The sequence below is a fragment of the Accipiter gentilis genome, chromosome W, assembly GCF_929443795.1.
Source record: "Accipiter gentilis chromosome W, bAccGen1.1, whole genome shotgun sequence".
NCBI classification, from domain to species: Eukaryota; Metazoa; Chordata; class Aves; order Accipitriformes; family Accipitridae; genus Astur; species Astur gentilis.
In genome coordinates this window covers 13,315,297-13,338,498 of record NC_064918.1, presented here as the reverse complement: position 1 = coordinate 13,338,498, position 23,202 = coordinate 13,315,297, and the positions used below count along the sequence as shown (strand labels likewise).

The 23,202-nt window shown below is 43.3% G+C and overlaps 2 protein-coding genes across 12 annotated transcripts in view; one reads left to right on the top strand and one right to left on the bottom strand.

Annotated features, from left to right (window-relative positions):
* The window catches only part of LOC126035315 (translation initiation factor IF-2-like), a 307,625-nt gene that overhangs the window by 136,016 nt on the left and 148,407 nt on the right, over positions 1 to 23,202 (bottom strand). The gene's annotated exons all lie outside the window — the stretch shown is intronic.
* The window catches only part of LOC126035239 (erbin-like), a 171,245-nt gene that overhangs the window by 93,018 nt on the left and 55,025 nt on the right, over positions 1 to 23,202 (top strand). For 10 of the 11 annotated variants that reach the window (XM_049793514.1, XM_049793513.1, XM_049793508.1 and 7 more), the window contains 3 exons: positions 4,690 to 4,768; positions 5,551 to 5,640; positions 10,875 to 10,931. In XM_049793514.1, coding sequence (XP_049649471.1) covers positions 4,690 to 4,768; positions 5,551 to 5,640; positions 10,875 to 10,931 — 226 coding nt within the window. Of the gene's footprint in view, positions 1 to 4,689; positions 4,769 to 5,550; positions 5,641 to 10,874; positions 10,932 to 19,640; positions 19,756 to 23,202 lie in introns of those variants that run through there. The other variant, XM_049793517.1, reaches the window with a different exon arrangement.

Here is a 23,202-nt window from a genome sequence, read left to right as displayed (position 1 = left end):
CAGCCGGGGAGGCAGTGCTCCGCCAAAAGCTCACCACTTTCTGTTATAGTTACATTCCTTTTATACAGTTTATGCACCCCTTTCTTGTCAATCTTCACCTTGTCTTGTTTCTTTTTTCTTTACTCGTGTAGGTTTGTTATTGGGCGGATTTGGTCAGTCTTCTCAAGGGGAAGTGTCTTTTTGATGTAGAATGTCTTTTGTTGTGGAGAAGTGCAGTCCTGGTAGAGTTAATCCCCTTATCTGGTAAATTATAGCTGTTGTCTTTTCCCTCCTTATCTAGTAAGTTATATTTGTTGGGGTTTTTTTTCCTGGTGACTTTTATGCAACATTTAAGCAAGCCTTGCTTTTTTTTTTTTTTTTTTAACGCAAGGCATTAGTTCAATCACAATGTGTGTCTTCCCCCTTCCCGATTGGTATGTAAGTAAATTATCATATTGTTGTTTTAACACCATTAACCAGATTGATTCTATTCTGCTTTGAACAAGGGCTACAACTTTATCTAAAATACATGGACCAAAGGTTAAGATTAGCAGTAAGACTATTAGGGGTAATTGTGGAATCTTCCATCTTGACAGAGTTTATTTGTATGGTTGATGGAGATTATTTTTTTTTCATTTTTTTTTTTCCATACTGAGTTCATTTATCTTAACCGGATACTAAGCGGAGAATGTCCCTACCCCCATGTGCGATTTCATGAACAAAGTTAACCTGTTCATTACAAGTGTAAGTAGTGTTTAGGCTAAGTCAAGGATTTTTCAGCTTCTCATGCCCAGCCAGCAAGAAGGCTGGAGGGGACACAGCCAGGGCAGCTGACCCAAAATGGCCAACGGGGTATTCCATACAATGTGATGTCATGTCTAGTATGTAAACTGGGGGGAGTTGGCCTGGGGGGATCGCTGCTCAGAGACTAACTGGGCATCGGTCTGCGAGTGGTGAGCAACTGCACCGTGCATCACTTGTTTTGTATATTCCAATTGTTGCCGAAAAACTCGGAATAAAGAACTTATCAACACCAATTTAGTGTAGATAAGCAGACACTTCTTTATTAACAGCCGGGTGCGTGGGTGAGTCCTCTCAAAAGACCACACACACCGAACACCAAAATCATACACCTTATATTGAACTTATTCATTCATATTCATTAGATTTCCGAGAAATGTTATGCATATTCATTAGATTTCTGGGAAGTTATTAGCATATGTTAATGTTCTTTACGCATGTGCATTGAAGGTCTCTGGTGGTCTTCTAGAGTCCTCTGGTGGTCTTTCATAGTCTTCTTCACTTGTCCGCTTCTTGACCTCCTTCAGGTGATTCTGCGCAGTTTGGTCTTTGGCAGGTAACTAACTATTTCTTGGCAAATAACTACAAGTTGCTTCATTCGACTCTTATTAGTTCCCATTAATTTAGAATCCTGACATCTTCTCCATTCTTCTAGGTTGTTATAATATACTCCTACTGACAAACACTATATCAAAATCATCTTAAATCTCAAGCTTGTTACCTAAGTTCTATATGCTCCTATTACTTATTAACTAAGTTCTAAATGTTCCTGTTAAATGATTTTGGCCAATTCCTCCGGCCTTGGTACCGGGTTATACAAAAGGTTTCACAGCAGCTGTCGGTTGTGCAAATACAATAGAGATACCTTTGCTAAACTACTTCTTACCATTTTATATTCTTATTAAACATGATTTATTCTAACTACTACCAAATCAATAACAAATCAAAGCTACTAACTAGTCAATAACAAATCAATAACATAATCAATAACCAATCAGTAACATTTCAGTAACACAATCCTTTTATTATTATTGTTGTCATTTTATTATTTATTATTATAATTATTAATTTCTTCCTTTCTGTTCTATTAAACTGTTCTTATCTCAACCCACAAGTTTTACTTTTTTTTCCCGATTCTTTCCCCCATCCCACTGGGTGGGGGGGAAGTGAGTGAGCAGCTGTGTGGTGCTTAGTTGCTGGCTGGGGTTAAACCACAAAATTATCACAGACTTAAGTCTTCTGTGGAAACTAATATTAATATTAAAAACATGATTTTTAATGTGTTGGACCAGAGCAATCTTTCATCCAAGGACCAAGCCAAGGCCCAGTAGTATGACCATCTTTCAGAACAACTAAGCTTAGAGAATCTCTCAGTGTGATTCAAACAGCAAAACTAATGGCACAGAGTGAGTCTGAAACACAGCTCTGACTCGAAGGAAGAGTTTAGCAGCAGTTTACTCTGATTATTGTAGACACTTATTTTAAGAAGTTAAAGTTATAGCATCAGCAATAAAAGTGTCTTGACATACTTTTTGGACAATGGAAGACTACTTCATACAAAATGTCCATAGCTTCATCTATACAGGCCTCTTATGTGCTAGATTTTTCTGCATCTGCCATGGTTCAGGATTCTGCGTCATGTTAGATGCTTTCCATCTGCATGTTTGGATATTCTTGTTTAGTGAAAGAGGCTTTTTGCTACAATCGGAATTAAAATAATACATATTTAAATTTCTTGGAAATGTGTTTGTCTTAATACAAAGGTTATATGACAGCAATAGGTAAGGTATATTTTTAGTCTTTCTATGGTACTTTTCTAATCTTTCTTTAAACCTACCTATGGACTTGAAAAATATCACTGCTGCTTTCTAGAAATTAAGCTTTATTATATTATAAGTATTATCTTTTTAGTTTTGATTCTGACCTGTGAGAGTGATAGTGAATTGAATCAGTAACCCCTGCCTTCTCCTCCTGCTTTGACCCCACTCAAAGCCCCAGTAAAATTTACATGGCTAAAGTCTTATATATAAATCTATATATTTATTTACACATATGTGCATATACATGCACACACATGGTAGTAAACCAGAAGTATCAGAAATCTTGGCCTATATTACCATTGATGATTCAATTCCTCCTGGTCCCCTCCACTTCTGTGTTTTATTGTCCTTGAGTTCAACAAGCTATTTCCCAAAAGGATCCATGATACTTAGAGATATTTAAACACCTAGATTAACTGTGTGGCTTAGTGTGCTTTTCTTGCCTTTCACCTCTCAATAACAGAGTACAACACCTGGTATGAATCACAAGTAAGAGTTTCAGCCATTTGGTATGACAAACAGGTTCCTGTCAAGAAAGACCTAAAAGGTTACTTTGGCAGAATTGGAGTTTCTACTCAAGTTGAATTTATAGAAAAGTCAGCATAGTGACTTTCCCCCTCAACATCACCAATTGACTTAATGTGAAAGTATGTATTCTGTGGCTACATTTCCTGTCAGGTGGTATTGTCACCACTCGTCACAATATACAAGTTGAGTCTTGTTACTGCACAAACGTAGAAAGAACCAAACTCTAAGCTAGCATCAGAAATTGTGTAATTTCTTATGTAAGTAAAAACATTACTTAGCAGTTGATGCGTCACCACGTTTTTTTCTGCTTTTGGATTCTCAGAACACATACATGGAGAGACAAAACCAAGTTCCACCTGCTAATCTGAATTAGAAGACACACTGCCCTTGTCTTTCTTACAGTCCAGCTGCAGAGAGAGAGTTAACATTGCTTGGAGCAGCATGAAATTTCACTCTTTCACTAGACTAAAAGAGAGTATGCACAGAGTATAGTTCCTTTTTAGCGGTCTTGTTCCCTGGGTTCAGGTTGCCCTCTCCACACACATGATAAAGGACTCTAGAAGCAGGCACAATTGCAGGCAGTAATTGAAAGACAAATAGCTAAGATTTGTTACCTAAACACCAGTTGTTTTAAACTAACTTTGTTTTACTAGCATATGGGTTTTTCTTGAAAAAAAGTGTATTCTTAATCCAAGTGGAAAGATTGCAGTATGAATGTTTGTTATACTTAAGATGAGTTTATTTAAAACAAAACACCTGTCCCAAGGTATAAGAACAATGTAGTGATACATTGCAAAAGCAAATGTAGATGTGATAACCATGGTTTTATCGTATAGTAAAGATTGAGGTGAAAGTCTTGGGCAGCAGAATGTTTTCTTACTGATGTGGTGGATACCTGTCTTCTGTTTTCAAGGTCTATTTTGTCAGCTTCTGACAAATACAAATTTTGGCAGATAAGTGGGTTGCAAGTTCACTCTGGCATTTTTTCTGGCATTTTTGGAGATAACCTTAGAAGATGAGGAGGTTCCTTATTGTTTTAATTTTCAGACATAAATGTGTCTGCAGCATTTTTTTTTATTCTCTACAAATAATTTGAAGCTAACACCAAGCATATGTCACATTTTGGGAGATCTGTTCAGAACCATGAATGCTGTAAACCTACTTTAGGATTTGAAACCTTACCATTTAACCTAGATGTTATACAAGCCATGCATTTGACAAACAAATCCTGTTGGAAACTTTGTTCTACCATGTGTATGAGTGCCTTTTAAAAAAAAAAAAATAGAGACTGAGGGCCTGACCTTAAGTACATTACAAAGTACAAGTACTTTAATATTTGGTAATGAGCAGTGGGAATTGTTAGTGCACTGTGTGTCTATAATGCTGTTTGAGCTGCCTGCTAAATGGCAGTGTGAAATGCTTTAGGAATAAATAGTAAAAGAATTGATATTGCCTAAGAGTGGGGTTTTTTTTATGAAAACTGTATCTAAAATGAAATATTAGAGAACTAGTGCACTGGTTGCTAAATGAATGTTTCCCTACTTCTCCCTGTATCTTGCAGGCATACAGGAATTTCCAGAAAATATAAAAAATTGTAAAGTCTTGGCAGTTGTTGAGGCCAGTGTAAATCCAATTTCAAAGTAAGTTTATAATTTTTGTCATGTTTTGTATTTTATGGAAACACTGCTGAGTCTCAAACGCGCCCCAGACAGCATTTCATGAGCCAACCTTTAGAGGCAAGGAACAGAGTTACCTGAGAAGTATCTACATTAACCTCATTGCACTGCGATACAGTATAGCTATGTCAGTAAAATATTTTGCCCAAGTTAATAGGCTATGTAAGCAATCCTGTGTTATACCATATGGCTTACTCAGCTTTAAGTCCATCACTTCTCTGTGAAGTTAGAGAAATATACAGAGTTTTGTTTCTTAATATCAATAATTAATTTTACTCTAAAGCCTGTACCACTCTTTTTTCAAACTCAGCTTGTATGAGTAGATTTCCCTGTCACCTTCTATGGTGACAAAATTAATTTCCTGGAAGTAGCACTGCCAGAGATATAAACTTTGCGCAAGGTAACTCTTCTGGGGGAAAAAAGGTGTTGCATAGGATTTAATCTTCTCTAATGAATGCCTCCTCCACGTTAGGTGTCATGAGACCACAAATATATAGCAACACTACATTTGTTGCTTGTAGGTTTTATTGCCTGTAGATATTATTCTCAATACTTAAGATTAGTTTCAAAATTATTTTTATATTGAACAGGTATCTAGTGCAATTTTGTAGAAATTCTGGTACCACCTTGATTTTAATGTTACCAATATGTAGGACTTCAATATTGTACTGTTGTTTAAGAAAATATGACTTAATGCCCTGAATATAATTGAAACAAAGGAACTACATTATTTTATTTCTATATAGGCTTCCAGATGGATTTTCCCAACTGTTAAACCTAACGCAGCTGTACCTGAATGACGCTTTTCTTGAGTTTTTGCCAGCCAACTTTGGCAGGTAAGTTGAATTCGAAACTTAGTATCTATATTTAGTTTTAAATTTACGCAGAGCAGTTTCTGCTGCTTCTTAAGCAAAGTGTGAACTGGAGGAGGGGAAGAAGTGTACATAACCAATCCATTTATGCCACATATTAGTTACAAAAAAACCCCAAATCTTTATCACCATTTTTTAAACTGGACTTTTGAAGGACAGACAGAATGCTTATAAAGACCCAAGAAATAAAACTCTTTTACATACTTGCTGCTTCTACAACACAAGTCTGATAAGTATGGGAGACTAGTATTCCTGAAATATGACTTGGTTATCATTTAGTAATTGGAGTGGAAGAAATAATATTTGTAATTCCACTCCTCCTCTCCTGGATGCACAGATTCCTTCATGCACATCTATAATTCTCAAGTGCCTTGTTGTCAGGAATCTTTGAGAGACAGCATATTTATGGTGTGCTGACTAAGCAAAATTGTTCCATGTAATAGCTTAAGCAACAAATACTAAGCCCCTACCTCTTTAAAAAGGATTAAATCTTGGGAGCAAAAGTGAAAGGATAATAGTGCTAAAATGAAGAACCCAGCTACTGCCCTCTATTCCAGGGAGACTTTACTCTGGTGGCTTGCTTGATTGCAGCACATTTCACATTCATGAGTGACCTGTGTGACGGTCTCCATGGTCAGGTCCACCCCTCGATCACGAGTCCATCTATATGTTGCATCTCTCCCTAGATATCCCAATGTTTTGTGGGCCCATAGAGCTACAAATAGCTCACCCTTACGCTCCCAGTCCAGGTCCACCTGAGCTACTTCAATTTTGGCAGCCTTGTCTACCTGTTCATTGTTTTGATGTTCTTCAGTGCCATGACTTTTGGGCATGTGGGCATCTACATGACGTACCTTTAGAACCATGTGTTCTACCCAGGCAGCAATGTCCTGCCACAATGCAGCTGCCCAGATGGGTTTACCCCTGTGTTGCCAATTGGTCTTCTTCCACTGCTGTAGCCACCCCTATAGGGCATTAGCCACCATCCAGGAGTCAGTATAGAGATAGAGCACTGGCCACTTTTCTCGTTCAGCAATGTCTAGAGCCAGTTGGATGGCTTTCACTTCTGCAAATTGACTCAACTCACCTTTCCCTTCAGTGGCTTCAACAACTTGTTGTGTGGGACTCCACACAGCAGCTTTCCACTTCTGATGGTTCCCTACCACACGACAGGATCCATCAGTAAACAAAGCATAACGCCTTTCGTCTTCTGATAACTCATTATATGGTGGTGCCTCTTGGGCACGAGCTACCTCCTCAGGCAATGTTCCAAAATCTCTGCCTTCTGGCCAGTCCATGATCTCTTCCAGGATTCCTCGGCTGTTGGGTTTCCACAGTTGAGCTCATTCCATGATTAACACTACCCACTTACTCCATGTAGTGCTGGTTGCATGATGTGTAGAGGGGAATGTTTCCTTTGAACATCCAGTGTAGCACGGGCAATCGTGGTGCCAAGAGGAGATATGCTTCTGTACCAACAACTTCTGAAGCGGCTCGAACCCCCTCATATGCTGCTAGTATCTCTTTTTCAGTTGGGGTGTAGTGGGCTTCTGATCCTCGGTACCCCCGGCTCCAAAACCCTAATGGTCAACCTTGGGTTTCTCCTGGTGTTTTCCGCCAGAGGCTCCAGGTGAGACCATGCTCCCCAGCTGCAGTGTAGAGTACATTTTGTACATCTGGTCCTGTCCAGACAGGCCCAAGAGCTACTGCACGAGCTATTTCCTGTCTGATATGTTCAAAGGCTTGTTGTTGTTCAGGGCCCCACTCAAAATAGTTCTTTTTTCAGGTTACTTGATAGAGAGGGCTCACAAGCTGACTATAACCTGGAATATGCAGTCTCCAGAACCCCACAAAGCCTGGGAAAGCTGGTGGAGACATAGCTGCTATCTTGTTGATCACATCCATAGGCACATGACGGCCTCCATACTGCCATTTTATTCCCAAGAACTGAATCTCCTGTGCAAGTCCCTTGACCTTGCTTCTTTTTATGGTGAAACCAGCTTTCGAAAGAATCTGAATTACTCTTTTTCCCTTCTCAAACACTTCTTCTGCCTTGTTGCCCCACACGATGATGTCATCGATGTATTGTAAATGTTCAGGGGCGTTGCCCTGTTCCAGTGCAGTTTGGATTACTCCATGACAAATGGTAGGGCTGTGCTTCCACCCCTGGGGCAGCCGATTCCAGGTGTACTGGATGCCCCTTGTCGTGGTTTAACCCCAGCCAGCAACTAAGCACCACGAAGCCGCACACTCACTCCCCCCCATCCACTGGGATGGGGGAGGAAATCGGGAAAAATAAAGTAAAACTCCTGGGTTGAGATAAGAACGGTTTAATAGAGCAGAAAAGAAGAAACTAATAATGATAATGATAACACTAATAAAATGACAACAGTAGTAATAAAAGGATTAGAATGTACAAATGATGCGCAGGGCAATTGCTCACCACCTGCCGACTGACACCCAGCTAGTCCCCGAGCGGCGATTCCCTGCCCCCCCACTTCCCAGTTCCTAAACTAGATGGGACATCACATGGTATGGAATACATCGTTGGCCAGTTTGGGTCAGGTGCCCTGGTTGTGTCCTGTGCCAACTTCTTGTGCCCTGGCTGGGCATGAGAAGCTGAAAAATCCTTGACTTTAATCTAAACACTACTGAGCAACAACTGAAAACATCAGTGTTATCAACATTCTTCACATGCTGAACTCAAAACATAGTACTATACTAGCTACTAGAAAGACAGTTAACTCTATCCCAGCTGAAACCAGGACACCCCTCCACGTGAAAGCAAACTGTGGCCTGCACTCTGCTGCCAAAGGGATTGAGAAAAATGCATTGGCAATGTCAATTGTGGCGTACCACTTGGCTGTCTTTGATTCCAGTTTGTACTGAAGTTCTAGCATATCCGGCATGGCAGCACTCGGTGGTGGTGTAACTTTGTTCAGGCCATGATAATCTACTGTTAACGTCCACCCTCCATCAGACTTTTGCACTGGCCATATGGGACTATTAAAAGGTGAGTGAGTCTTGCTGATGACTCCTTGGCTCTCCAGTTGATGAATCAGCTCATGGATGGGAGCCAGGGAGTCTCAGTTTGTGCGATATTCCTGCTGGTGCACCGTCCTGGTAGTAATTGGAACTCGCAGCAATCCCACAACGAAGGCATCTTCCAAGAGGCCAGGAAAGGGAGATAGCGGTTTGATCTTCTCTGTGTTCATGGTGGCTACACCAAAAGCCCATCAGTACCCCTTTGGGTCCTTGAAGTACCCTCTCTTGAGGTAGTCTATGCCAAGGATACAAGGGGCCTCTGGGCCGGTCACAATGGGGTGCTTTTCCCACTTGTCCCCTGTTAAGCTCACCTCAGCCTCCAATACCGGCAATTCTTGGCATCCCCCTGTCACTCCAGAGATCCAGATGGGTTCTGTGCCCCTGTACCCTGATGGCACCAGCATACACTGTGCACCAGTGTCTACCAAAGCCTTATACTTCTGTGGGTCTGATGTGCCAGGCCATCGACTCCACACAGTCCAGTATATCCGGTCATCCCTTTCCTCCTCCTGGCCAAAGGCAGGGACCCTCTATTGCTGTTCCTCATCAGAATATTCACTGTCCGACCCTTGCGGTGCCAGACCAGAAGTCCCCTCACCAGGATCAAGGGAGGTGCTTTCAGTCCTTCCTATGCTTGGGAGTTCGCTGATTGCCTTCTTGTGTCTCTACAGCAACTAAGCTGACAGCATTCTTGGGTGACCCCTTCTTAACAGCTGTCTTCCCTCTCAGTTCACGTACACAGGCTTCCAGCTTAAAGGTGGGTTCACCATCCCACTTCCTTATGTCCTCGCCCTGGTCACACAGGAAGAACCAGAGTGTACCACGCGGCATGCACCTGGGGCTCCCTTTCCCTCTGACTGGGGCAGGAGACGACTGATTTCTTGGGGTGCCCCTGACAGCCAAGGCACTGTCCTGTAGGGATGAGGAGACACAGAGATTTTCCTCAAAGTTTTGGAGCCAAGAAGACTCTCCACGGTTGGTGTATTGTCGTGGATTAAGCCCAGCCGGCAACAAGCACCATGAGGCTGCTCACTCACTCCTCCCCCCTGGTGGGATGGGGAGGAGAAAATATAATGAAAAGCTTGTGGGTGGAGACAAGGACAGGGAGGGATCACTCACCAGTTATGGTCAGGGGGAAAAACCAGACTCAACTTGGGGAAAAAAACCAAAATCAATTTAATTTGTTACCAATCAAATAAAAACAGGATGAGAAGTAAAACCAAATCTTAAAACACCTTCCCCCTCCCTCCTTCCCGGGCTCAACTCCACTCCTGATTTTCTCTACCTCCTCCCCCTGAGTGGCGCAGGGGGACAGGGAACGGGGGTTGCAGTCAGTTTGTCACACGTTGTCTCTGCTGCTCCATCCTCTTCAGGGGGAGGACTCCTCACACTCTTCCCCTGCTCCAGCATCGGGTCCTCCACAGGCTGCAGGTGGGCATCTACTCCACTGTTAACCTCCATGGGCTGCAGGGGAATCACCTCCTCTGGCGCACATCCTCCCCCTCCTTCACTGACCTTGGTGTCTGCATAGGTGTTTCTCTCACATTCCACTCCCCTCTCTGCTGCAGGTTTCCTCTCTTAAATATGTTATCCCAGAGGCACTACCACTATCACTGATTGGGTCGGCCTTGGCCAGAGGCAGGTCTGGCTTGGAACTGGGGAAGCTTCTAGCAGCTTCTCACAGGAGCCACCCCTGTAGCCCCCTCCCCCGCTACCAAAACCCCACCACACAAACCCAAAACAAATGGTTTGATACATTGCCTGTATTAGACATTCAGCATCTTAATTTGTGCGGACTGATCCTGCCTTTCTTCTTTTACTTCCTGTCTACTTCTGTATATGATGATAACATATACTGATAATGAATCCAATGAAGTTCTTTAAAACCTATGGGATGAAGGAAAACTGTTCAAGCAGATGCAGAAAAGCAGGCAAGATCCAGTTTGCTGCTTTACCAAAACCAAGCCCCAATGAATAAATTAATTAAAAATGACATGCAGGTTTCTGCACAAAACATACTTGTGTTCTTACACAAAAAAATATTTCAAACTTGTAGATATTTTTTGAAGTTTAGCAACATAAATAAGTTCTGAGATTGCTTTTGTCATAAAATACAGTATATTGTGATAATTTGTTATGCCTTTCTGTTACAGATTAACTAAACTCCAGATATTGGAACTTAGAGAAAACCAGTTAAAAATATTACCAAAGTAAGTATGTATGAAATTTATTTAAAATACTTCGGAGGGTTCTTTCTGTAGTTATACTAATAACATAACATATCAATCACAGCTTAAAATGTGTAGCTAAGTAACTGGACTAAGTTCTCACAAGGAACTTTCCCTTCATACTGCTGAAATTATATTTATCTACAGACTCACTGATCTTCCTATTCAGAGATTTGCCTATTCAGAGATTTGCCTATTCAGAGATTTTTGAATTTTTTCTGTCCCTCTCCAGCTCTGGATTTCCGATCCACCTGTCAAGCTTTTAAGTCAGCATGTGGGCACTTCAGGATTATCTTTCTGAGGTGTCTGATGCTTTTTGCACACAGCATTGTATTGGTGCCCAAATGCCTGTCCGGGTACCATTCTGATGGCTGAGTGCCTGAAACTTAGGCGTTATCTCTAAATCAAATGTGGAGTTTGAGATGCTTGCTTAGAATGACTGAGGGAATGTGATTCACATGATGTGAACAAATTTTTTTTCATTTAATATACTTCACTGCTGAAGAAATTAAAAACTCCTTACTGTGTCGCACAGAGTCTGTTATGCAGTATGTATTCTATAATGCAACAGGCTTGTTTAACATAATGGAACATATTAGTCAGCCGTTTTTTCTGTAATTGTAAAATAGTTATGGAAATTGTTATCGTATTTGTTTTAACAGTAAATGCAATTGTACTTATCTCTTAAAATCTAGCACCTTTCTAAACCCTGCCTTGCAACTCTTACTCGCTTCATCAGACAAACCCAGGTTGACGGTGTTGCAGTTCCTCCTGTTTCTATGAGCTAGAGCAATGCTTTCAATTTTCTGACTTGGACCCTGGAGGTCTAAGTGGGTTAACAGAGGTATAAAAGGTCAATGAAAAGAGAAACAGAGATCCCAAAGATGGGATGTGAATAACTATCTGTAGAGTCCTAAATATGTTGTGGTGTGCAATGAAAGGTGGTCTTCCTCTGGCAACAGGCACTGGTAAAGAGAGAGGTACTGGTTTCAGATGTTTTGGTGAAGAGGAGGTGCTAACAATTGAATATTCATTCTGTCTAGCTCATATACTAGCAGAGACTTGCATGCAGTAGGCTGAAGTGTGAGTTGCCAGCCCTTTAAGTACAACAGCCAGCTTTTCTAGTGACTCTAGCTAACTGTGTGCCTAAGATATGAACAAGGGGTATGTTCCATTGGAATTCCCTTTTCATGTGCCTAGATACCATACTGTGGTGTATAAAAATGCCAAAATTCACATCCGGAATTAAATTTATAGCATCAGAAAGTGTGAATTTAAGTCTTCCAAGTGTGAAACATTCTACTCATTCATGTGATATACCCTCTATCCTTCTTTGCTCTTTCTGCTATTGCTAATTTTCAGTAGAAAGAATTGGAGGACACGTAATTTGGGGTAGTAGCTCTGTAAATTAAGTTACTCGCAACTGAGGAACAGTATAATTAAAAATTATAGCTAATATAGATTTTGTTTATAAAATTACTCTGACATCAATTGCCATAATTAACACTAATAGTATGAATTACATGCGATATTTTTAAAAAAGTAGTTTACGGAGATCTCTTGTAGTGATAAGAAACACTTAAACAAATGCTGTAATGTATTTAAGCCAAACACTTCTGTTGAAGTTGCTGGGAATTTTTTTGTTGACTTCAGTGTTTTCAAGGTTTCATCCTTGCTGAAAAACTGAACAGCAGCTGTCATGATGATGTCCTCTGCAGCACCTCCATAACGATCTACATACAGCACATGCTGAGCTGCCACCTTTATTATTCTCTTCTGGTACTCCTGTGGTTCAGTTAGGGGAGATTAAAGCTTTAGAGACTACTTTTTTTATTTATTAATTTAAACACATTAATATGCATTTTGCTATAGTGAGGCGCTGGAAAAATGTATTGTTTATGTATGATGTACACTGGAGAGAAAAATTTATTGTGGTGTCCATAGTATGCAAGAGGTGAACCTGCCTTTCAGGATAATACAACCGTGCAGCAGTTGACCTGGCCAGCAAAGGCATATGTGGCCTGCCTTTAACTATTATGTCAGAACCGAAGCCAATGGGAAATTTGAACTTACAGTTTCCCAAACCTGAGTATGTGTTTTAAAAGGAACGTGATTTACAGCTTTAAACAGTGTAGAAAATCCAAAGGTGGTGGTTTTTTTAAGCTAATAAGATGTAGCAGTATGTACAAATATTTTTGCTTTAGAATACAAATATTTTCCCTGTCGTTCTCTCCTTTTTAATATTTTCATACTTCTAGCTGCTACTTTTCGTATTTGTAATGAAAGATGTATTTGGATAAACTTCTACAAAATTAGCTACCCCTCTTGCTGAATTAAACATGCACATAATTTTTAACACTAAAGCATAAATGGGTAATTAATGCCAACACACTAAATCAGCCTTGCTTTGTGCTAAATGCATCCTTTTGCTTGGAGCTTAGCCACAGCCAGAGACTGCAAAACTGGCAGTATTGTAATAAAATCCAGCTCAATAAAAATATTTCTAATGAAAGGAAAGCAAAAATATGCAGAGACTATTTTAGAGGCATTTATCTGATAGGTAGCTGAAAGTTGGGAAAATGGTCTAATGCAAATATAAAAAATTTTGTTGTTTTTTTTAAAGCTTCTGTCGTCTAATTGTCAATAGAGTAACCTTTTTAGAAAGGAGCAAGTTATTTGAAGATATAATTACGATGATTCAGGGCCCTATCTTGCCTATCACTCATACCTCTTAAATTCCATGCTACTTGAAGTAAGAGGTATTGTTACCCTTAGTGAAGCTGACTATATACAACATCAGAATCTGAGGCATAATTTAGACTACCTGTTCTTTTAGCATTGGATTGATTTGACAGAAAGTTCAATAATATGAATTATGAAACAGATTTTTCAGTTTATGAAAGGGATAACATAATGCTGTGGCAGAGAGAGAAATAGGTGTAACTCAGTGATCTGATAATTTTTTGTTTCCAGTCCTGTATTCCTCTTCCTTTAGCACTGAATTTTCCTGTTACTTTAATGTTTTCGGTGTATGAGAAGCTTTGCTTGCATTTTGTCTGAAGATATAGTTGTTCTATAAACAATATGGAAAAGCAAAAGAGATATTAGTTGTAGGAAACATTGTCATAAAATAGCTGAAAATGCTATAAATTATGCAGGCAGTGGGGAAGGGGAGGAAAATAACTGAGGCCCTGGTCTTGCAAACACATTGTGTGTGTGTGTTACAGTTGAGTGGCTATGTTTGCTAGATTAGAGACATTTTGGCCAAAAAAAAAAGCATAAAATCAGTAAAGTAGCTTTGTTATACTGTCAAAGTTACATAACACTAATTTTGCTGCAGATACTTGAGAGGGATTTGCAGATATTTGTTCTGGTTCCAAATGGTAAGTCCAGGGCCCTTGGTGGAAAAATTGTAAAAATTTGTTGGGTTTTGGGGTTGCTTTTGTAAATAAGAGTGAAGACTGAGGGAAGAATGGCAACTTTGGGCTGCCTTAAAGCCACTGAGGATGTAGCACTAGCAGAATGGGAAGGGGAGGGATCACCTAGATCTTGGGTTTGTTTGGAGCAGAATTTGTGTATCTGGTGTAATTTGGCAGCAGGGAGGGGTGAGAATTATTGCTTAGATTCTGTGAATCTGGTGTTAGCTGTGTAAACAGTTTGGCCTCAGAGTTGAATGGTGTACAGGAGGAAGGGGGGGGAAATCACTCAGACATTGGAGTTTATTGGTTTGGGACACTGATATTTATTTTTTTTTGTCTTCCTACCAAAACATTAAAATAAAAACAGAAGAGTTCATGCTGAACTGAAACAAAAAAATCCTTTTATCTCAAACTGCAGTAAGAAGCCCCAGCCAAATGTTTCAATTCGGCCTCATCAAAACTCACTTAAATCAGATTGAACTTTCAAAATTTTGTCAGTTACCTGTTTTATCATTAATTTTTAAAATTTATATTTATTTTTAAGCTGAAAACTTATTTCAAATAAAAATCAAGGCACTGCCTAAAAACAGTTGATATGAAAGGACTATTAAAATGTTAAAATAAGCCTGGGTTTTTTTCCCCAAAATACTCATTTATAGTTGTCGTGGTTTAACCCCAACCAGCAACTAAGCACCACGCAGCCGCTCCCTCACTTCCCCCCACCCAGTGGGATGGGGGAGAGAATCAGAAGAAAAAAGGTAAAACTCATGGGTTGAGATAAGAACAGTTTAATAGAACAGAAAAGAAGAAACTAATAATGATAACACTAATAAAATGGCAGTAATAATAATAATAAAAGGATTGGAATATACAAGTGATGCACAATGCAATTGCTCACCACTCGCCGACCGATGCCCAGTTAGTTCCCGAGCAGCGATCCACCCCCCCGGCCAACTCCTCCCAGTTTATATACTAGACATGACATCACATGGTATGGAATACCCCTTTGGCCATTTTGGGTCAGCTGCCCTGGCTGTGTCCCCTCCCAACTTCTTGTGCCCCTCCAGCCTTCTTGCTGGCTGGGCATGAGAAGCTGAAAAATCCTTGACTTAGTCTAAACATTACTTAGCAACAACTGAAAACATCAGTGTTATCAACATTCTTCGCACACTGAACTCAAAACATAGCACTGTACCAGCTACTAGGAAGACAGTTAACTCTATCCCAGCTGAAACCAGGACAGTATCCACCCCTTATTCTATACCATTTACGTCATGCTCAGGTCCCATACTTTCAGTTACATGCTGGTCAATCATCATCACCTTTTCCATCTTTTGAGATATATATATTTATATATACACACAGAGAGATCATTCCCTTAGTCTATGGGCCATCCCTATCAAATATCCGTTGAGTTCATTTAGTCCATGATGTTGGGCTCCGTCTGTCATGCCAGTCTTTCTGGGCAAGAGGGATGGTGTGAAGTCCGCTCTGTCTGCAGAGCAGGATCAGGCTTCAGTGCAGTGTGGCGAGCGGGTGACATTGGGCGCACCAGGAGGATGGTGTGCACTGTTGGATTATTGCATGCTGAAGGCAGTTCTGGTCCCATCACTACTGCGCTTTGCTCAGTTTTATCACTCTTGCTTGATCTAAGTGATTCTTACTGTAATACTATGAATATAGCATATAACAATTATAGTAATGATAACATACAGTAGCAGGGTTATATAGCAACTAACATCATACAGTTTAGTTCATTGGCTATTCTCACCTAAAATCAAATCCCCTTGAGGCACAGATCAGACTTGCCCATCACCCACCAAGTGCACCCAGGTCCTTGAGCAAAAGCAATCCCATGAATGGGTTTGCATTTGCCTGAGGCAGGAGTAACCAAGACTGTCTTCCCTAACATATTTTTTATGTGCACTACAGGGACTTTATCCCCTTCTACAGTATGTAATAATTCTGACTGGGCAGGGCCACCCCGATTGGCAGATCCTCTGGTGTTGACTAACCAGGTGGCTTTTGCTAAATGTGTAATCCCAATGTTTGAAAGTCCTACCCCCCATTACTCTCAGTGTAGTTTTCAGCAGTCCATTTTATCATTCAATTTTTCTGGAGGATGGTGCATGATAGAGGATGTGATATACCCACTCAATGCCATGCTCTTTGGCCCAGGTGTCTATGAGGTTGTTTCAGAAGTGAGTCCCGTTATCTGACTCAATTCTTTCTGGGGTGCCGTGTCACCAAAAGACTTTCTTTTCAAGGCCCAGGATAGTGTTCTGGGCAGTGGTATGGGACACAGGGTATGTTTCCAGCCATCCAGTGGTTGCTTCCACCATTGTAAGCACATGGAGCTTCCATTGCGGATTTGTGGGAGTGTGATATAGTCAATCTGCCAGGCCTCCCCATACCACAGGGGCTTTAACCGCTTGGCTTGCTTAATTGCAGTGCATGGTTCACATTCATGGATAACTTGTGCTATAGTGTCCATGGTCAAGTCCACCCCTCGATCACAAGCTCACCTATATGTTGCATCTCTTCCCTGATGGCCTGAGGTGTCATGGGCCAAGAGAGCCATAAATAGCTCACATTTATGTTGCCAGTCCAGATCCACCTGAGACACTTCAATCTTGGCAGCCTGATCCACCTGTTGGTTATTTTGATGTTCTTCAGTTTCCCTACTCTTGGGTACGTGAGCATCTACATGACGTACTTTTACAACCAGATTCTCTAGCCGAGCAGCAATATCTTGCCACAGTGCGGCAGCCCAGATGGGTTTACCTCTGCGCTGCCAGTTGCCCTTCTTCCATTGCTGTAGCCACCCCCACAGGGCATTTGCCACCATCCATGAGTCAGTATAGAGATAGAGCACTGGCCACTTCTCTCTTTCAGCAATGTCTAACACTAGCTGGATGGCTTTCACCTCTGCAAACTGACTCGATTCACCTTCTCCTTCAGCAGTTTCTGCAACTTCTTGTATAGGACTCCATACAGCAGCCTTCCACCTCCGATGTTTTCCCACAATGCGACAGGACCCATCAGTGAACAGGGCATATTGCCTCTCATTTTCTGGCAGTTTATTATACAGCGGGGCCTCTTCAGCCCGTGTCACCTCTTCCTCTGGCAACATTCCAAAATCTTTGCCTTCTGGCTAGTCCTTGATCACTTCTAACATTCCTGGGCGACTGGGGTTTCCTATGCGAGCCCGTTGTGTGATCAGTGCTACCCTCTTACTCCACATGGCGTCAGTCGCGTGATGTGTAGAGGAGACTTTCCCTTTGAACATCCAGCCCAGCACTGGCAGTCGGGGTGCTAAGAAGAGCTGTGTTTCAGTACCAACCACTTCTGAGGCAGCTCGAACTCCTTCATATGCTGCCAATATCTCTTTTTCAGTTGGAGTATAGCGAGCCTCGGATCCTCTGTATCCCCGACTCCAAAACCCCAGGGGTCGGCCTCGGGTCTCCCCAGGTGCTTTCTGCCAGAGGCTCCAGGTAGCACCATTCTCCCCAGCTGCAGTATAGAGCACATTTTTAACATCTTGTCCTGCCCAGACTGGCCCAAGAGCTACTGCATGAACAATCTCCCATTTAATTTGTTCAAAGGCTTGTCGTTTTTCAGGGCCCCGTTTGAAATCGTACTTCTTCCGGGTCACTTGATACAGAGTGCTTACAATCAGACTGTAATTTGGAATATGCATTCTCCAGAAGCCCACGACACCTAAAAAAGCCTGTGTTTCCTTTTTATTAGTTGGTGGAGACATAGCTGCTATTTTGTTTATCAGATCCATTGGGATCTGACAACGTCCATCTTGCCATTTTATTCCTAAGAACTGGATCTCCTGTGCAGGTCCCTTGACCTTACTTTCTTTTATGGCAAAACCGGCTTTCAGAAGGATTCGGATTATTTTCTTCCCTTTCTCAAAAACTTCTTTTGCTATGTTTCCCCATACGATGATATCATCAATGTATTGCAGGTGTTCCAGAGCTTCACTTGTTTCCAGTGCAGCCTGGATCAGTCCATGGCAAATGGTGGGGCTGTGTTTCCACCCCTGGGGCAGTCGGTTCCAGGTTTACTGGTCACCCCTCCAAGTAAAAGCAAATTGTGGCTGGCACTCTGCTGCCAGAGGGATTGAGAAAAACGCATTAGCAATGTCAATTGTGGCATACCACTTGGCTGCCTTTGACTCTAGTTCGTATTGAAGTTCTAGCATATCTGGACCGGCAGCACTCAGCAGTGGCGTAACTTCATTCAGGCCGCGATAGTCAACTGTTAGTCTCCACTCCCCATTAGACTTTCGCACTGGCCAAATGGGACTATTAAAGGGTGAGTGAGTTTTGCTGATCACTCCTTGGGTCTCCAGTTGGCGAATCAACTTGTGGATGGGAATCAGGGAGTCTCGGTTGGTGCGATATTGCCGCTGGTGCACCGTTGTGGTAGCAATTGGCACCTGTTGTTCTTCAACCCTCAGCAACCCCACAACCAAAGGGTCTTGAGAGAGACCAGGCAGGGTAGACAGCTGTTTAATTCCCTCCATCTCCAAGGCAGCTATATCAAAAGCGCAACACTACCCCTTTGGGTCCTTAAATACCCTCTCCTGAGATAGTCTATGCCAAGGATGCACGGAGCCTCTGGACCAGTCACAATGGGGTGTTTCTGCCATTTGTTCCCAGTTAGGCTTACTTCAGCTTCCAATACAGTTAACTCTTGGAATCCCCCTGTCACACCAGAAATACAAATGGGTTCTGCCCCTTTATAGCTTGATGGCATTAGAGTACACTGTGCACCGGTGTCTACTAGAGCCTTATTTTCCTGTGGGTCTAACATGCCAGGCCATCGAATCCACACAGTCCAATAGACCCGGTTATCCCTTTCCTCCACCTGGCTGGAGGCAGGGCCCCTCTAATTATGGTCAGAATATCCATTACTCACTTGTAAAATTGGCTCAGAAGTCCCTTCAAGAGGATCAGAAATAAGATCAGGCCTTCTACTCTGTTTGGAAACTGGAGCGGCATTTTTCCTCGTAGAATCCCCTTTTGTGGTGGTTTTTCCTTGCAACTCATGTACCCGTGCATCTAGGACTGATGTAGGTTTTCCATCCCATTTCCTCATGTCCTCTCCCTGGTCACAGAGGTAAAACCACAGGGTACCCTGCGGTGTATTGCCTTCTATGTTCTCTCTCTCGAGCAGAGGAACACTCACTCCTAACAACTGAGATACTGGTTTGTACAGGTGGGGAGTACGACTTTTCGATCAGTTGTATCATTTTTTTTGGACAGTTTTTCCACAGCCGAAATATAGGCTTGTAGGGAGAATGAAAGAGTTTCTTCATTTGCCAGAGTTGGCGAGCCACTTCATCCACCATCGGTGCCTCTTCATCTTTCCAGGTCAGTATCGCCAGTGTGTTGGCATAGGATGATGGTGCGCTTCGTACAAACTTCCGCCACATGGGTCGTGTGCATGGGACTTCGTCTGGATCTTTGGGTAATTGTGGGTTGTCCAGGTCATAATAAATCATCTCTAGCACGGCTAATGTATCAGCAATCCTGGTCAACAAGGGAGGTCCCAGAGGGCTGGAGGTTTGCCAATGTGACGCCTATTTACAAGAAGGGTCAGAGGGAGGATCCGGGGAACTACAGGCCTGTCATCCTGACCTCGGTACCAGGGAAGTTCATGGAGCAGTTCATCTTGAGTGCACTCACATGGCATGTGCAGGACAACCAGGGCATCAGGCCTAGCCAGCATGGGTACATGAAAGGCAGGTCCTGCTTGACCGACCTGATCTCCTTCTATGACCAGGTGACCTGCCTAGTGGATGAGGGAAAGGCTGTGGATGTTATCTACCTGGACTTCAGCAAGGCCTTTGACACTGTCTCTCATGGCATACTCCTTGAGAAGCTGGCGGCTCATGGCTTAGACAAGTGTACTCTTTGCTGGGTAAAAAAATGGCTGGATGGACGAGCCCAGAGGGTTGTGGTGAATGGGGTGAAATCCAGTTGGCGGCCGGTCACAAGTGGTGTTCCCCAGGGCTCAGTATTGGGGCCAGTTCTGTTTAATATCTTTATCAGTGATCTGGACGAGGGGTTTGAGTGCACCCTCACCAAGTTTGCAGATGACACCAAGCTAGGAGAGAGGGTTGATCTGCTTGAGGCTCTACAGAGGGATCTGGACAGGCTGGATCATTGGGCCGAGGCCAATTGTATGATGTTCAACAAGGCTAAGTTCTGGGTCCTACACTTGGGTCACAGCAACCCCATGCAGCGCTACAGGCTTGGGGAAGAGTGGCTGGAAAGCTGCCAGGCAGAAAAAGACCTGGGGGTGCTAGTTGACAGCTGGCTGAATATGAGTGTATTGGTTTTGTGTGGCAAGGTTTTGGTAGCGGGGGGGGGGGGGGGGAGGGTGTTACAGGGGTGGCTTCTGTAAGAAGCTGCTGGAAGTTTCCCCTGTGTTCAAGAGAGAGCGAGCCCATACCAGCCGGCTCTAAGATGGAGCCGCTGCCGGCCAAGGCCCAGCCAAACAGCAATAGTGGTAACGCCTCTGTGATAACATTTTTAAGAAGGAAAAAAAAGTTAGGACAGACGGAAAACAGCCACTGGAGAGAGGAGTGAGAACATGTAAGAGAAACAAACCTGCAGACACCAAGGTCAGTGAAGAAGGAGGGGGAGGAGGTGCTCCAGGCGCCGGAGCAAAGATTCCCCTGCAGCCCATGGTGAAGACCCTGGTGAGGCAGGCTGTCGCCCTGCAGCCCATGGAGGTCCACGTTGGAGCAGATCCCCACGCCGGAGCAGGTGGGTTCCCGAAGGAGTCTGTGACCCCGTGGGAAACCCGCGCTGGAGCAGGCTCCTGGCAGGACCTGCGGATCTGTGGAGAGACGAGCCCACGGAGCAGGTTTTCTGGAAGGACTTGTGACCCTGTGGGGGACCCACGCTGGAGCAGTGTGCTCCTGAAGGACTGCACACCGTGGAAGCGTCCCATGCTGTAGCAGTTCGTGAAGAACTGCAGCCCGTGGGAATGGCCCACATTGGAGAACTTCATGGAGGACTGTCTCCCGTGGGTGGGACCCCACGCTGGAGCAGGGGAAGAGTGTGATGAGCCCTCCTCCTGAGGAGGATTAGTGGCAGAAAATAACATGTGATGACTGTAAACCCCATCCCCGTCCCCCTTGTGCCACTGGGGGGCTTGGTGAAGAAATCCGGGAGTGAAGTTGTGCCCAGAAAGAAGGGAGGGGTGGAGGGAAGGTGTTCTGAGATTTGGGTTTATTTGTCATTATCTTATTCTGGCTGATTTGTAATAAATTGAACTAATTTTCCCCAAACTGGATCTGTTTTGCCCGTGACGGTAATTAGTGAATGATCTCTCCTGTCCTTATCTCGACCCGCAAGCTTTTTGTTATATTTTTCTCTCCCCTCTCCAGCTGAGGATGGGGGAGTGGTAGAGTGGCTTTGGTGGGCACCTGGCATCCAGCCAGTGTCAACCCATCACAATGAGCGAGCAGTGTGCCCAGGTGTCCAAGAAGGCCAACAGCATCCTGTCTTGTATCAAAAATAGTGTGGCCAGCAGGAACAGGGAAGTGATTGTTCCCCTGGACTCATCACTGGTGAGGCTGCACCTCGAGTACTGTGTTCAGTTTTGGGCCCCTCACTACAGGAAAGACATTGAGGTACTGGATCGTGTCCAGAGAAGGGCAACCAAGCTGGTGAAGGGCTTGGAGAGCACAAGTCTTATGAGGAGCGGCTGAGCGAACTGGGGTTGTTTAGTCTGGAGAAAAGGAGGCTGAGGGGAGACCTTATAGCTCTCTACAACTACCTGAAAGGAGGTTGTAGTGAGGTGGGTGTCGGGTCTCTTTTCCCAAGTACCAAGTGACGGGACAAGAAGAAATGGTCTCAAGTTGTGGTAGGGGAGGTTTAGATTGGATATTAGGAAAAAATTCTTTACTGAAAGGGTTATCGGGCATTGGAACAGGCTGCCCAGGGAAGTGGTGGTGTCACCATCCCTGGAGGTATTCAGAAAGTGCATAGAGAAGGTACTTCAGGACATGGTTTAGTGGGCATGGTTGATAGTTGGACTCGATGATCTTAAAGGTCTTTTCCAACCTAAACAATTCTGTGATTCTATGATTCTAATTACCTCAGGTACTGGATATCTTTCTCCATGGTGGTCCACTTGCCTGGTTGATGTGTAACATCTTCCTTGAAGGGGTACCTTTCCTTCACGCTTGACAGGAGTTGCCTCCAGAGGCTGAGGGCTTGTGTCCCTTTTCCAATTGCCTTGTCAATGCCACCTTCCTTGGCAAGTGATCCCAGCTGCTTGGCTTCCCTACCTTCTAATTCCAAGCTATTAGCCCCATTGTCCCAGCATCGGAGCAGCCAGGTGATAATATGCTCACCTGGATGATGGCTGAAATATTTTCACATATCCTGCAGCTCACTCGGGGATAAGGATTGGGTGATTACCTCTGGTTCTGCCTCTTCCTCCTGTTCCCACGATGACCCTGGTTCATCTTCATCCTTTGCTAAGCAAACTGATTTTTTTGTATATTTCTTCTTGTGTATAGGGGCAACTGATACTGGTGAGGGTTGATTCGCTGGTTCAGCTGCAGTGCCTGTCTCCAGGGTTGGAGTAATTGCAGTGTCTGTTGCATGTGCTGGAGTAACCACAGCGGTTGTTGTGGGGGTCGGAGGGGCCACAGTGCCTGTCACGGTGGTTGGAATGGCCGCAGTGACTGTTGCTTTGTTGTGAGATCCAGAGACCTTGAGGGTACTGAGTATTTTTGAACATTGCTCGATAGACATGGGCCAGGCCCCAGCATGCTGCAGTGATTTGTGTCTCCCTGG